Below are 15272 nucleotides of genomic sequence, written 5' to 3' on the forward strand. Positions count from 1 at the left end.
TATGAAATATGTAAAATGTAACTGGATATTCCATTACATTATTATAATGTAACATGTAAATGTAATGTATCATTCTCTGTATAAAATAATGTAACTGGTCACCAGTTACATTATATATATAAAGAGTGAAATGTCACAGTCAAGGAGTAAATTACATATTTGACTTTTTTTTTTTTTAAACAAATAGTAATGACTGCAGCTTGGTCCAACATGGATTGTATCTGAGCCACCATCCTAATATTCCAAATTACCACATCTTGAAGTTCACTCTCAGTTTGCACATTACCTCTTCTATAATGAGATTCTTCTTTTTAGTCTGTACTGAATCCCCAACCAGTTTGAGGTTCTATACTTCCTTGAACCTGGACTCTCTAATTTCTGTTCTATTAGTGGAAATTTATCTTCTTCAAAAGGTTGTTTTGCGTTGGACTATTACTTTCAGACATTTGAGAAGGTAGCTTTTTGTGCTGTCCATTAACAAGATACATTGTCCTTTTTCTGAAAATCCTATCTAACACTTTATCTTGTTTATTTAAAAATTAGATTGAATAACTGCCCATTTCCTTTTTTATTTTCTTTCAACTTGATTAAAAGGTTTCCAGGGACAGAATTATTCTCTTCTAGACCTATATGAAAATAGAACTACATTTAACTCTTCATGTAGTCAGCATTTCTTAGTTGCAAATGTGTAATTGCCTAAAATCTCGAAGGAATTGACTTTTATAAAGGCATATTGTGTTGAGTTGTTCACTTCTTTACTTTTTGAGGGGTAAACTATTACTGTCATTTTAGGAATCTTTACCAGTGTCACCTGTACTTTAGAAACAAGATTAAATACTAAAAAGATGGCAAGATATCAAGCTATGGCCATGCTCTAGACAAGTAATAGAAAAACAAATTAACTGTGGTGTCAACATAAGTGTGAGGACATTACCCTCGTAAGAGGCATCAGTGAGGCATTGATCTAGAACTCAATTCTTGCTTGCAATTAAAAGAATATAGTAAAAGATCTGTGATAATTATCTATGTATAGTTCTGACCCTTAGAAGAAAAATACAAAATAGTATGAAATATAATTTATATAATAAGTAACTTTTCATATCTCCTAAAATGATAATCTTTTTACGATTATCAATAATTCTATAGATTCTTGGAAGGAGCATGGTATTTTAAGTGAAGATATTTTTTCTTCACATCTCTGAAACGTTAATTTGCAACCCTCACATCTCAGCTGTATATCCTTCAAGTGACCAAATTGTATCCAGTTTCATATAAGGTGTGTATAGTTGCCAGTAAATTTTTAAGCCAGGTTCTTTGTTTTGCCTTTTACAGAAGTATGGTAAATCCTCAGTTTTTACTTTTGTAGGGTGAATAAAACAGTTCAGATTCACTAATGTATTTCCTATAAGAAGTATAATTAGCAGTTTTTAAGATTTCCATTAGTAGGGATTAAATACTCTGATTTTTGTTTCTGAATTTTCAGTACTAGTAAGTTAGACTGAATCATGATTGCTACTTGAATATTCTGTGGCTCATCTCTGGCATTAAGTATAAGATAGGCTTTGAAGAGAAGTTTAATTTTTCTGTAATATTAAATAAATTGATTTTTCTTAATTGTATCTTAATTAACCCCTAAATTTAATAGCCAAAAAATTCATCCTTTGACTTCTTGCTCACAGTTGTAGGTAATTATTTTAATCCAATTCCTAGTTTGTGATGAAGTGCTCCCTACTGTATGCTTGCCTTGCTTTCACCTAGAATCTAGGGCCATTACTTTCTGTAACCATTTCAGTGAGCTGCCATAGTTTTCAGTCTGTACTGTCACCTGATCCAAGCATGCGCCAAAGTTTCCACTGTTTCTGGCTCCTGTCTGCTGAATCTGCTTTGCAAAACCCTTCGTTCTTTGAGCTTTTGCTTTAGCCAAAAACCAAATTTAAGAAATTCTTTGGAGTGTGGACATAACACCATTTGCTTCCTTAGCCCTCCTGTATGTAACTCTTTAGCTTTTATTAAACTTGTAAATACTGTATTAACTACAGCAGCGGCATCCCCATGTGCAATTGTGTGGCTCGTGTGTCAAAATAAAGGCTGCTTGTGAACTTGTCAGAAGAGTATGAATGCTCTACTTGCGCTGCATTCAGCTTTTTGTTGGTTTTTTGTTTGTTTTTTTAAATCAGCCACTTATTCTTTCATAGTGTTTGGTTTAATTATCTGATTATTTTATGTGTTATACCAAGGTAAGTTTGATGTAGATAAACTTTGTATTCTATGTGGTTACATGTATCTCATAGTAATTATGATTACATACTTTTTCCATTTAGGCATGCTGGCCTTTCTAAATAAATAGATCTCGAACTTGAAATAAGTAGCTTCTTCCAAATTTTTCATTAATTTAAAAAAATATAATACTGTTGATTACATCCTGTAAAATTTTTAAAGCAGAAAACTGCCATGTATCACTATGTAGCAAGATGTAGGCTAACCTAATGTGAGAAAATCTAATTTATAAAAACGGAGTATATGATTATTTGATTTAGTAAATATTATTGTAAACTTCCAGAATGATTTGAAAAGTAAATTGCAGGTTTTACTATTATGTTTTAGAAAGCCAACTTTTCATTTTACATAGTTTTTCAGGAAAATAATTTTTTTCTAAGCTGAGATATAGTTCTCTTATTTTTGCTATCTTTTTCGAAAATCATAAGTAACTTGATAGATGGAGCAACTAGTTGAATGATAGTTTGTCTTAGGATATAAAATTTCCCTATTAGGAAAAGATGATGTTAATAGATGTCCAAATTAATCTGGAAACTTGTATGTCCTAAAAAGAGAGAATGGATATGAAAGTGTTTTTGTGCTCTTAATGTCTACATTTCAGCTAGGAATATGAAGAAATTCTTTAACGTAGTAGCATATGTGCAAAATAGGGCCACCTAATTGTCTCACCCATTTCTGAATTCGTAATATTGATTGCTAACACCATATTGTAGTATTTTCTATTTCTTTTCCTTCTTTATCTCGTACTTTGATCTTTTCCTTGGTTTCCTGGAGTTTTGTGTTTCTTCTCTTCTGAAAGAAAGTTTTAGGGTAGCACGGTCTTGGATCTAAGACTTTAACGCAAGAACTGGCTGGCATCATTTGTAGTTCTGGTTTTTATCTCCTCACTTCTTTTTGCTGATCTCCCTGTGGGGGAAACAAAATTCCACCATAGGAATGTGAGCTATAACAAGGCTTTTAACCTTTCTTTACTTTGCTGTCTTCAGTATTTCACTAGTGAGTATGATTCTACTTATTCTACTTATTTTGAAAAACGTATTTGAAAACTGCATATGTACAGAAACTCAGAAGGCTTTTGGATTGTTGGATTTTTAGTCGTAATAGTGCCTTTTTAATGTGAAAGATTTACAGTAAGAGCTTAGCATCTTATTTAGAGTTGATCAGGTTTTTTCTTTTCCAAATTGTTCCCAAATGGAATTGGCCACAAAAAAAGAAACAATTTAGGATATGCTGATTATAGACCGTTTCTGTTTTTAACATCTTTGGGCATGAAAAGCTAACTATATATGCAGCTGCTGTTCATCAGTAGTTTGCAGCTAAATGCAAGTTATTAGAAAGTGTATGTGACAGATGTTCCATCTATAATGCTCCATTGCAAGCAATGTTGGGCTACTCTATGGTAATAAAATGTGATTCTGTGATTTGAAAGCATTTTCTTAATGACAGAGCTATATATGGAGTTGCAGTGTTCTTTCTGAAATTTGTCCTTATGTACATTAACTAGATTCTTCGTACTAATGTTTTCAATGTATTTGCTTTCTTTATTTTGAACTGGCCAGTCCCTTTATTTCTTGTCACTTTGCTTCAGGACCCACATCTCTTTAGAAGGATGGCTATAGATGGCTTTCTGCTTTTTAATGTTGATAAATCTATGCCTTGCAGAGAACCCAGAATGTATTGCATTATTAAAAATTAAGTACAGGAAATGAAATCAGAATTTAAAATAAATTTATGGATATGACTCAAGGTGCTCACTCAGTGAGGTGAGACATAGGAAGTCATTTTAGTTTAAGATTAGAGTCTGAAAACTCTGGGTCTACCTTTCAAATTGTATTTCATAAAACAGATCCCTATAGATAGCCCTAAAGTAAAAAAGCAAATAGAACTAGATGATTTATTTTCTAGCACCTGAGTTTAAAATGTTAAACTTCTTGAGACGTAGCATTAAATGAAAATGTTAATAAGCTTTTTGAGAAGTAGCATTTTAAAGATGTGAAGTTTGAAAACCTGTTGTAGAATAGTAGTTCTTTGCCTTCCAGAGTATGCGTACTTTAAATATTTCTTGTTCAAATAGACAATATGCTATTGAGTAGTGAACTGATTTAAAATTTATTTTTCAGATGAACCAGAAACTCGAGATGCATGGTGGGCAGAAATCAGACAAGAAATAAAATCCCATGCCAAAGCATTAGGCTGTCATGCTGTAGTGGGCTACAGTGAATCAACTAGCATCTGGTAAATGATAATAACAACTTGATTTTCTAGATGCTGTGGTTTACAGATTGTCATCTGAAAGGGGAAAAGCTTTATGCAGATACGGAGAAAAGAAGAAAAGTGGATTGATCCAGTTAGTGTGGGCTTTTTTAGAATACATCAAGAGGAAATTCGTATGCTGTCTTTACTGCTTAGTTAATGTGAAACTTCAGGAAAATTGTTCTACTCCTCCAAGCCTCAGTTATACATTGGAGACAGTAACTACCTGTCAGTTAAGGTTATTGAGGCATTAAATGAGAATATAATACTGGCACACAGCAAGTATTAACTCCAAGCCTACTTTACTCCAGTTTGTGACTCCACCAGCTCTTTCCTCTGGGATTTTGAAACTCTTAATCTATTGTAAACAAACCGCCGTGTGTCTTTCAAGTTCATTTGTAAACTCTTTCTGCCTTCATTAATTAACTATAACTTAACTTTTTCCTACCAACAAATCTCCCTAATGCTACCCAGTTAGGAAGGGACTTCCATACTCTCAGTTCTCAATTTCTTTTTCTCCTGTCTTTCATTTGGACAACTTCTTCCCCATTTAAGTCCGTGCCAATCCACTGTTCAGGATTTTCTACCTCCAAAACTTTTTTCTGCTCTTTTTTTTCCTGCCCATCTCCTCCAGTTAAACACAATTATCTCCCTTCTAACAGTCTGTCATTGTGCTTTCTCATTCTCAAGTCCTCTATCCTTAGTTGACTTTCAACCTTATTTTGACTTCATTATTGCATGAAACTGTTCCTCTTTAAAAATTTGAAACCATAAAATTTCACTCTTGGATCACAACCTGATATTTTCCTACTCATCCCATTTGCTTATTTATTTCTGGTTTATTTTGGCCCTTCTCTTAATCAAGAGTTTTCCCAGTTCCTTACTTAGGTTCTGACTTTACTTGCTGTCTGCCATCCTTGAACCCTACTTTCCACTCCTTCAGAAGTTGGTAATAGATGTCATCTAGACACTGTTTGCGGAGAAGGCAATGGCATCCACTCCAGTACTCTTGCCTGGAAAATCCCATGGATGGAGGAGCCTGGAAGGCTGAAGTCCATGGGGTCGCTGAGGGTCGGACACAACTGAGCGACTTCACTTTCACTTTTCACTTTCATGCATTGGAGAAGGAAATGGCAACCCACTCCAGTGTTCTTGCCTGGAGAATCCCAGGGACAGGGGAGCCTGGTAGGCTGCCGTCTATGGGGTTGCACAGAGTCGGACACAACTGAAGTGACTTAGCAGCAGCAGCAGACACTGTTTGACTTTAGTCTGTCTTATTTTTCCACCTTCTGTTGGGTAATTCTTAACTGCCAGCTATTACATGGATAACTTTCTTGTGGTGGTGCTGATCATTTTTGTTGGAGAAAAAATGATTAGACTGTAATAAATGAGGATGTTACAGAGCCATGCTGTTTAATTCTCTAAGGATCCTTTTTTTTTTCTTTGCAGACTATATATTATACTCTTTTTAAAAAACAACTTTAGTGATATATAATAGGCATATAATCTCACATGTTTAAAGTACATTACTTTGAAAAGTTCTAACATAACTTTTATGTGAAACCATAAAACTCATGAAACCATTATTATCATGAAACCATTAGCATCAGTCATGAAACCATAAAACCATTAGTGTCATTGAGACAGTCAACACATATATCACCCCCAAAGCTTCTCTATATTCCTTTGTACTCTCTCCCTTCAGTCCCTTCTCATCCCACCCCTGTCATAGGATATACTGCTGATCTGCTTTCTATCACTAGAATAAGTTTTCACTTTTACAAAATTTTATGTAAATAGAATCTTAACATTATGCACTCCTTTTTGTTTAATTTCACTCAGCATGTTTAAGTTGAGATTAAATTGAGTGTCATCCCTGTAACAGCAAGAACCCGTTCCTTTTCATTGCTGAGTAGTATTCCTTTGTATATATTATACTCTTGAACTGCTCTATTCTCATTGTAGCTGTTCTACTTTTGTTAACCTACTAACCTTGTTAGGCTTATCCTGCCTTTCTTCCCAGTAGATAGTCTTGCTCTATTTGTGGATTTATTTTCATATACTTTCAGCTCTTAGGGGTATAGTTTTAGAAGACATAGTTCTTACCATTAGATTCACATTCTCCTGGAGAATTATGACAAGCATAATACATTTTATGGTAGAGATATCTCAGGATATCTTAGGATCCTAGAGGGCTATAGGAGGATTGGAAGAAAGTTTTAATGAAGTAACTGAAGCTTGAACTGTATCTTGAGAGATGAGTTATATCAATGAAGAGAAAAGGCATAGGGAGGGTTTTCAGGGTGAAAAGAGTAGCATGTGGAGAAGGCCAGAGGTGTGGATTCAGTTGCTGGAGATAAGTCACAGATGCAGGAGTCTACAGAAATGAGTCCAATTCATTTATTTAGAAGTTTGCATTCACCTGATGTAAGCTTCTGTTTTCCCTGGAGACCTCAGAAATTTTGTATTTAAATCCTGTCTTTACTAGTTTTTTTCTGTTCTAACCCGTCCTACTTACTATTACTGGTTTAGTTCCCTGCAGTGCACACCTTGAAATGCACACCTGCTCTGGTAGCTCTTTGATTCAGCGCCTTCTGTGGCTTTATGTTTTTTTTATATTCTCAATGTGCATTTAACCGTTAGAAGCCTGGCCTCTTGCAGATCATTTCTTTTATGGCCTTGCTTCTTATCCATTTACTTTGTTTCAAGTGTATTGTCCCTAGGTTGCTACTTTTCCCATTAGCTTTGGGTGATCTCATTCATAATTCAATAATTATGTTGATTGTTTTTTGGCTTTCAAGTTGGGTAATATGTAATAAAGAGTTTCAGATAATTCTTTGGAAAATCGGTTTTTATCATATATATAATATGATGTAGCTTAAGCTCTGTCTAGTATACTTTGGATGTTTGTGTCAGTTGTCTTTTTATTATTAAGTTTAAATTAAGCTAAAGCAATATAGATATTTACATAGTTGTGCTTTTAGAATAATTTTAATAAAATTCAATATTCATTTAAAGAGTATTTTATTACAGTTTAATGGGCTATTGCTGGATTCAGCAATATAGTTTGTTACTACTATTATTTTGAAACATTCCAGTCTTTATAAGCTTTGCCATATTTTAAAGGAATTGTCACTAATACTAATCTTTTACAATTTTTAAGTGGCAAAGAATACTCTTCCTCTTCATTTTAACAATATTACTTCTATTTTCTATCCTAGATTTAGGAGGTAATCCAGTGATAATAATATTTAGTAAAGTCTATCTTAAATTTAAATTGTCACCTTGGTAAGTTAGACTGCCTGAAAATATTAACTTGGTTACATTTTTTTTTTTTTTCTCTTGTAGTGAAGAGGTCTGTATTTTATCTGCATCCGGCACGGCAGCTGTACTGAACCCTAGATTTTTGCAGGATGGCACCGTGGAGGGCTGTTTGGAACAGAGGTTGTCACGACAGCATGGCTTATTTTCCTTAAGGGTAGAGAAGGGAAAGTTTGACTTTCTTCTTCTCAGAGCTGGGATAATCCTTCTTTATGAGGGCGGGTTACACGGGTGCGGTGCAGAAATCAGGACCAGGCACTTGACTGATTTTTACCTAATCCATAGCAACACCATAGCAACAAACAAGTATTGGGTTCTGCACTGCATGACGCACACTGTTATTTCTAACACCTCAGTAAATGGCACATATGATTACCAATTGAAGAATTTCAGGTATATAGTTTTGTGTTTGCTACAATGTAGAAATAATTTCTTTTGAGTTTTCTCTTCCTTTCTTTTCCTTTTGTTTTACCTCCAAAATAGGAAAAGGTCATGACACAATTTCCATAAAGAAAATTCCTAATTATAAAACAGACACTATGTTGTATGAAAATTATATATAAAAGCTTCAATTATGTATAAAAATCTTGTGAAAGATGACTTTAAGATATGTAAAAGAGAAAGTAAAAATGAAAGCATTGGGTAAAATGAGACTGCTTTTTGGTTTATTTGATTATTGGTTCCTTTAATCTGTTAGTGTCCATAAATAAAAAGATGAGGTTATCAACTATATATACAAAAAGCTGTAAGTTTGATACCAGAGCTTGCCTGAATAATATAGATCTTAAATACTTCTTACCTAACACTATGCATATTTTTCCCCAGTATTAATGTATAATATATATTAAGGAAGAAAGCCAAAAAAAAAATCTATACGTTATCAAATTTACTATAAATTTGAAAGTCTCTATGTAGCCAAGAAAAATGTGTTACAAAGACCTTGGTTAGTTTCTTTTGTCAGTATTAAAAATGGATTTTGACCATAATATTTTTCAGAGCATTAAAAGTCATGGTAAATAATAGGAAAGTGAAGGTTGGACATTTTGAAGTATACTAAACAATTGGAATATTCTGTTGAGGAAACTGACTTTGCCAGTGAGTTGTCCCAGGGCTGCCATATAGTTCTTGCTTATGTCAGTAGCTTCCATTCTGTAGTAGGTAGAAGCCTAATTTAATGAACAGCCTTTCTCATGCAGTTTGGTTGTTTCCATATAATGGCTTAGATGGACACATGAAATTATTAGCGCTTACTAAAAAAAATTTGAAAAAATGTAGGAGAGTAGAAGGAAGAAAAAAATTCCCTAGGATGTCAGTATTTAGAGATTATCCATTTTGTACATTTCATATTTCAAATGTTTTCATACTTTTTTTGCATTTCTTCTTATTTGGGATGATTTTGATCACCTCCTCCTGTACAGTATTATGAACCTCCACCCATAGTTCTTCAGGCACTCTTTCATATCTAATTCCTTAACTCTATTTGTCACTTCCACTGCATAATCTTAAGGGATTTGATTTAATCATACGTAAATGGTCTAGTGGTTTTCCCTACTTTCTTCAATTTAAGTCTGAATTTTGCAATAAGAAGTTCATGATTGGAACCACAGTCAGCTCCTGCTCTTGTTTTTGCTGACTGTATAGAGCTTTTCCATCTTCAGCTGCAAAAATCTGATTTTGGTGTTGACCATCTGGTGATGTTCATGAGTAGAGTAGTCTTTTGTGTTGTTGGAAGAGGGAGTTTGCCATGACCAATGCATTCTCTTGGCAAAACTCTTTTAGCCTTTGCCCTGCTTCATTTTATACTCTTAAGGCCAAACTTGCCTGTTACTACAGGTATTTCATGACTTCCTACTTTTGCATTCCCATCCCCTATGATGAAATGGACATCTTTTTTGGTGTTAGTTCTAGAAGGTCTTGTAGGTCTTCACAGAACCATTCAGCTTCTTTAGCATAAGTGGTTGGGGCATAGATTTGGATAACTGTGCTATTGAATGGTTTGTCTTGGAAATAAACAGAGATCATTCTATCATTTTTGATATTGTACCCAAGTACTGCATTTCAGACTCTCTTGTTGACTATGAGGGCTACTCCATTTCTTCTAAGGGATTCTTGCCCACTAGTAGATATAATAGATATAATGTAGATATAATAGTAGATTTAATGGTCATCTGAATTAAATTCGCCCATTCCAGTCCATTTTAGTTTACTGATTCCTGAAATGTTGATGTTCACTCTTGCCATCTCCCATTTGAACACTTCCAATTAACCTTGATTCATGGACATAACATTCCAGGTTAGGAATGTTTTCTATGCAATATTGTACTTTACAGTATCAGACTTTACATCCGTCACCAGTCACAAAATGCAAAAAGGCAACATGGTTGTCTGAGGAAGCCTTACAAATAGCTGAGCAAAGGAGATAAGTGAAAGGCAAAGGAGAAAAGGAAAGATATATCCATCTGAAAGCAGAGGTCCAAAAAATAGCAAGGAGAGATAAGAAAGCCTTCCTCAGCGATCAGTGCAAAGAAATAGAGGAAAACAATAGAATGGGAAAGACTAGAGATCTCTTTAAGAAAATTAGAGACACCAAGGGAACATTTCATGCAAAGATGGGCACAATAAAGGACAGAAATGGTATGGACCTAACAGAAGCAGATGATATTAAGAGGTGGCAAGAATACAGAGAAGAACTATACAAAAAAGATCTTAATGACCCAGATAACCACAATGGTGTGATCACTCACGTAGAGCCAGACGTCCTGAAATGTGAAGTCAAGTGGGCCTTAGGAAGCATCACTATGAACAAAGCTAGTGGAGATAATGGAATTCCAGTTGAGCTATTTCAAATCCTGAAAGATGATGCTGTGAAAGTGCTGCACTCAATATGCCAGCAAATTTGGAAAACTCAGCAGTGGCCACAGGACTGGAAAAGGTCAGTTTTCATTCCAATCCCAAAGAAAGGCAATGCCAAAGAATGTTCAAACTACCACACAATTGCACTCATCTCACACACTAGCAAAGTAATGCTCAAAATTCTCCAAGCTAGGTTTCAACGTTACGTGAACCATGAACTTCCAGATGTTCAAGCTGAATTTAGAAAAGGCAGAGGAACCAGAGACCAAATTGCCAACATCCACTGGATCATAGAAAAAGCAAAAGAATTCCAGAAAAAATCTGTTTCATTGACTGCGCCAAAGCCTTTGTGTAGATCACAACAAATTGTGGAAAATTCTTAAGCAACAGTTAGAACTGGACATGGAACCAGCAACAGACTGGTTCCAAATAGGGAAAGGAGTACATCAAGCCTATATATTGTTACCCTGCTTATTTAACGTATATGCAGAGTACATTATGCAAAATGCCAGACCTGGGTTAAGCACAAGCTGAAATCAAGATTGCCGGAGAAATATCAATAACCTCAGATATGCAGATGACACCACCATTATCGCAGAAAGTAAAGAGAAACTAAAGAACCTCTTGATGAAGTGAAAGAGGAGAGTGAAAAAACTGGCTTAAAACTCAGCATTCAGGAAACTAAGATCATGGCATCTGTTCCCATCACTTAATGGCAAATAGATGGAAAACAATGGAAATAGTGACAGACTTTATTTTATTGGGCTCCAAAATCACTGCAGGTGGTGATTACAGCCATGAAATTAAAAAACGCTTGCTCCTTGGAAGAAAAGCTATGACCAACCTAGACAACATATTAAGAAGCAGAGACATTACTTTGCTGACTAAAGTCCATCTAGTCAAAGGCATGGTTTTTCCGGTAGTCATGTATGGATGTGAGAGGTAGACCATTCAAGGAAGCTGAATGCCAAAGAATTGATGCTTTTAAACTGTGATCTTGGAGAAGACTCTTGATATTTCATTGTACAGTAAGGAGATCAAACCAGTCAATCCTAAAGGAAATCAAACCTGAGTATTCATTGGAAGGACTGATGCTGAAGCTGAAGCTCCAATAACTGACTCATTGGAAAAGACCCTGATGCTGGGAAAGATTGAAGGCGGGAGGAAAAGGGAACGACAGAGGATGAGATGGTTGGATGGCATCACCAACTTGATGGACAGGAGTTTGAGCAAGCTCTGGCAGTTGGTGATGGACCGGGAAGCCTCATGTCATGCAGCCCATGGGGTCGCAAAGAGACACGAGTGAGTGACTAAACTGAACTGAACGTCATACATTTTAGCACTTTTATTCTTTATGCTTTATGATGTTACACCACCTGTGTTCAAATTTCTGGGAGTTATTTGGTTAAAAGTTGTCCCAAATTTTCATCTTTCTGTGGCCCCCTTGTACCACATGACCTTTGGATTCAAACAAACTGACTTTAAAATCTGATGTCTGCTACTTAGTAGTTTTTGTGACTGAGCAAATTACTTAGCATCTCAGCTTGGTTTCAGGCCAAGTGAAACTAGGTTTTGTTTCCCTGTGCTTGGCATTATATCGAAGGGGGTGTTCATGTAGCTATAGTTTTCTTAATCTTTAAAAAAAAAATAGAACGTTTCTGAGTAGATACTGTTGTTCCAGTTTTATAGAGGAGACTCTCAGAGGTTAAATGACTTGCTTAGGCTCACAGCTCTGCTCATATCTGTTTCCCCTGTTACTTCTAATAAGCCAGAATGCCATCCCACCAGTAAAAGAATAATATCTGGGAGAAACTTAATAATTTAGAGGCTTATTCTGTGAAATAATGTATACAAAGAATCTATGCAAAGCCTGATTCCTGGGAAATATAGTAACTTGTAAACTTTTAGATGAAACAGAATTGAGAACCCACATCTTTTCAGATTCATGGATGTGACTGTGAAATCCTGCTGTTCTCTGTGGAGTTTCCCTCTTCCCTTCCTATTCTCCTGATTTCTTCAGATTTAATGACTGGAAAAAGATTTTATCATTCTAAAGTGATTTCATAAACAGCCTATTACAGTAGACATTTTACAATGAATGGGAAGGTTGTGGGTTATTTTTTTCTGCTTCATGTATGATAAATGTTCATTTCTGAAACACAGGTGTTTTGGTTTCTCTGAAAGGCTACAACAGACATTAGAAATTAGAAACTTTAGAGTGTGCCTAGCTTTGACTTTTTTTCCCCCTCTTAAATACATTTGTTTCTAACTGTAGATTTTTTTCAGATTGGTAAAGTTTTTTCCCTTAGGAATTATTTTCTGATTTTATGTGTATTATCTTTTCAGATAATAAAAGCATATCACTCTTATTATCTAGCCATTTTTAAAAATATTTAATTTTTAATTGATTGATGATTGGTTTACAATATTGGTTTGATTTCTGTCATATATCAACCATTCATTTTTATGTTGTATCCTAAAGAAGAAACCATTGGAATAATAGTGGTTTTTGTCAGGTCATCAAACATAAGAATTGAGGGAAGGGATATATGTATACCAATGGCTGATTCATGTTGAGGTTTGACAGAAAACAACAAAATTCTGTAAAGCAATTATCCTTCAATTAAAAAAATAAAAAAAACATAATTGATAGAAAATGCCTCTCTACTTGTATAAGCCTCTTCTTTCATAACAGTGTGTGGTTCTGATTTCCTGTTTATTTCTTATCAATCATAGTAGTACCTATTATGGTCAAAGTTATGATATAGTTTGTACACAGGTACTGGATAGAGAATATTTGTTTTTGGAAAAATGCGTAGAATTTTTCAAGAATGCCTTTTTTCCCCTTAATGTATCCATATAGGCTAGAAGAAAATTTGCCTGCAGGCTGTGGATTTTGCCATATACCATATGATGAACTGAATATGCCATTTCCAGCTCATCTCACATACTGCAATAACTGCAGGAAACAAAAAGTTCCTGATGTTCTCTTCACAACCATAGACCTCCCAGTGGATGCAACAGTTATTGGAAAAGGTTGTCTCATTCAAGCAAGGTATGTTTGTGAAGACAGTACTTGGGGTCCTTGAAGGAATGTAGAGTATGAAGTCAAATAGACATATTTGATCCATATGATTTTACTGTATGGAAAATTGGAAGGAAAAATAATCCTCTTTATGAGACTCAGATAAACTTTAATGCAAAAGCAGTCTTAAAAATTGAAATTAGGTACAAATGTTTATTATTATGAAGATTATTAACTAACCTGTCACAGGTGAGGGATGTGACTCAGTATGCTTTAATGACGTTAAATATCTGATACATTTTGGAAGTTGACTTTTTGTTCTTTTTAAGAATGGTGCTATGTGGTTTTTTGTGTTTTTTTTTTTTTTTTTTTTAAACAATTTCAGTTAGCTGTTAAGAGTTCTCTTTAAAGTGTGCTGGAATAGGAAATTGGAAGGCACACAGGAAACAGCTGCAGCTATCTAGGTCACTAACAACTGCCAGGCTGCCAAATCCATGGAGCATTTCTGTCTTCATTTTACTTAAGGTCTCAGCAATAATCACACAGCTGATCGTTTTCTCCTTGAAATTCATGACTTCACAATGCCACATGTCCTCTTTTTTCCTGCCTTTATATGTAGTCTTCATTCCTCCTCATTTCTTGTTCCTTGAGAGCCATGAGTTCAGACCCTCTTCTCGAAGCTCTCTCACTAGTTCAAGTCATCAACTCCTATATATCTGTTTTCTGTCTGTAAGTCTAGGACGCCTAAATTTATAGCTCTAGTTCAGAACTTTCTTCTGAGCTTCAGACCCATATACTTTGCTGTCTACTTTATACCCCACTTTCATAAGCATCTCATACTTGTTCCATATTGAACTGCTGATTTTATCCATTTCTCTCATATTGGTCTTTCCTGTTTTCATAAGTGATACTTGCTCTATTCAGTTCTTCATTGCAAATATGGTATTCTTAGACATTGTTCTCTTTCCTAACCTCCCCACATCAGAGTTATTTATATTTCTAATCTATTTCCTTTTTGCTTTCGTTCCGTCTTGCATCTTAGACCTTCCATTTAGAATAGTTTTTCTTTCACCTGAGTTATCTCCTTGAGTATTTTTTTGATGGATCTGTTGATGGTGAACAATTTTTACGTGTTTGAAAATGAGCCTATTTTATCTTTAAACAGTATCTTTGGCTAGCAGTTATTTTCTTTAAGCACATTGAAAATACTCTTCCACTGCCTTCTGGCCTTCATTGCAACTGTTGAGAAATAACCTCTTAGACTAACTGTTCTTCTTTTGAAGTTTGTCTATTTTTTTCCCTCAGGCTGTGTGCAAGCTATTTTATTTGTCTTCAGTTTTCTTCAGTTTCCCTGTAGAGTATTAGGTATGGAGTTCTCTTTATCCTAATTGCTATACCTTGGACATCTTGAATTTATAGATTGGTATCTTTCATGTGTTTTAAAAAATTTTAGGTTAGTTCTGTGATTCATCTGTTCTCTCGTCTTGATATTCCAATTAAAGTATGTGTGTCTTTCTGACCGCCTCTTCTATGTCTGTTACTT

General features: G+C 34.9%; 1 protein-coding gene across 15 annotated transcripts in view; it reads left to right on the top strand.

Annotated features, from left to right (window-relative positions):
* Nucleotides 1-15272, top strand: part of C2CD5 (C2 calcium dependent domain containing 5) — a 91745-nt gene that overhangs the window by 45477 nt on the left and 30996 nt on the right. For all 15 annotated transcript variants that reach the window (XR_009736592.1, XM_061417651.1, XM_061417649.1 and 12 more), the window contains 3 exons: nt 4398-4512; nt 7879-7974; nt 13568-13759. Coding sequence is in view for 14 of the 15 variants with exons in the window: in XM_061417651.1 (XP_061273635.1) it covers nt 4398-4512; nt 7879-7974; nt 13568-13759 (403 nt within the window). In the remaining variant the exon portion in view is untranslated. The remainder of the gene's footprint in view (nt 1-4397; nt 4513-7878; nt 7975-13567; nt 13760-15272) is intronic.

This window comes from Bos javanicus, chromosome 5, assembly GCF_032452875.1.
Source record: "Bos javanicus breed banteng chromosome 5, ARS-OSU_banteng_1.0, whole genome shotgun sequence".
NCBI classification, from domain to species: domain Eukaryota; kingdom Metazoa; phylum Chordata; class Mammalia; order Artiodactyla; family Bovidae; genus Bos; species Bos javanicus.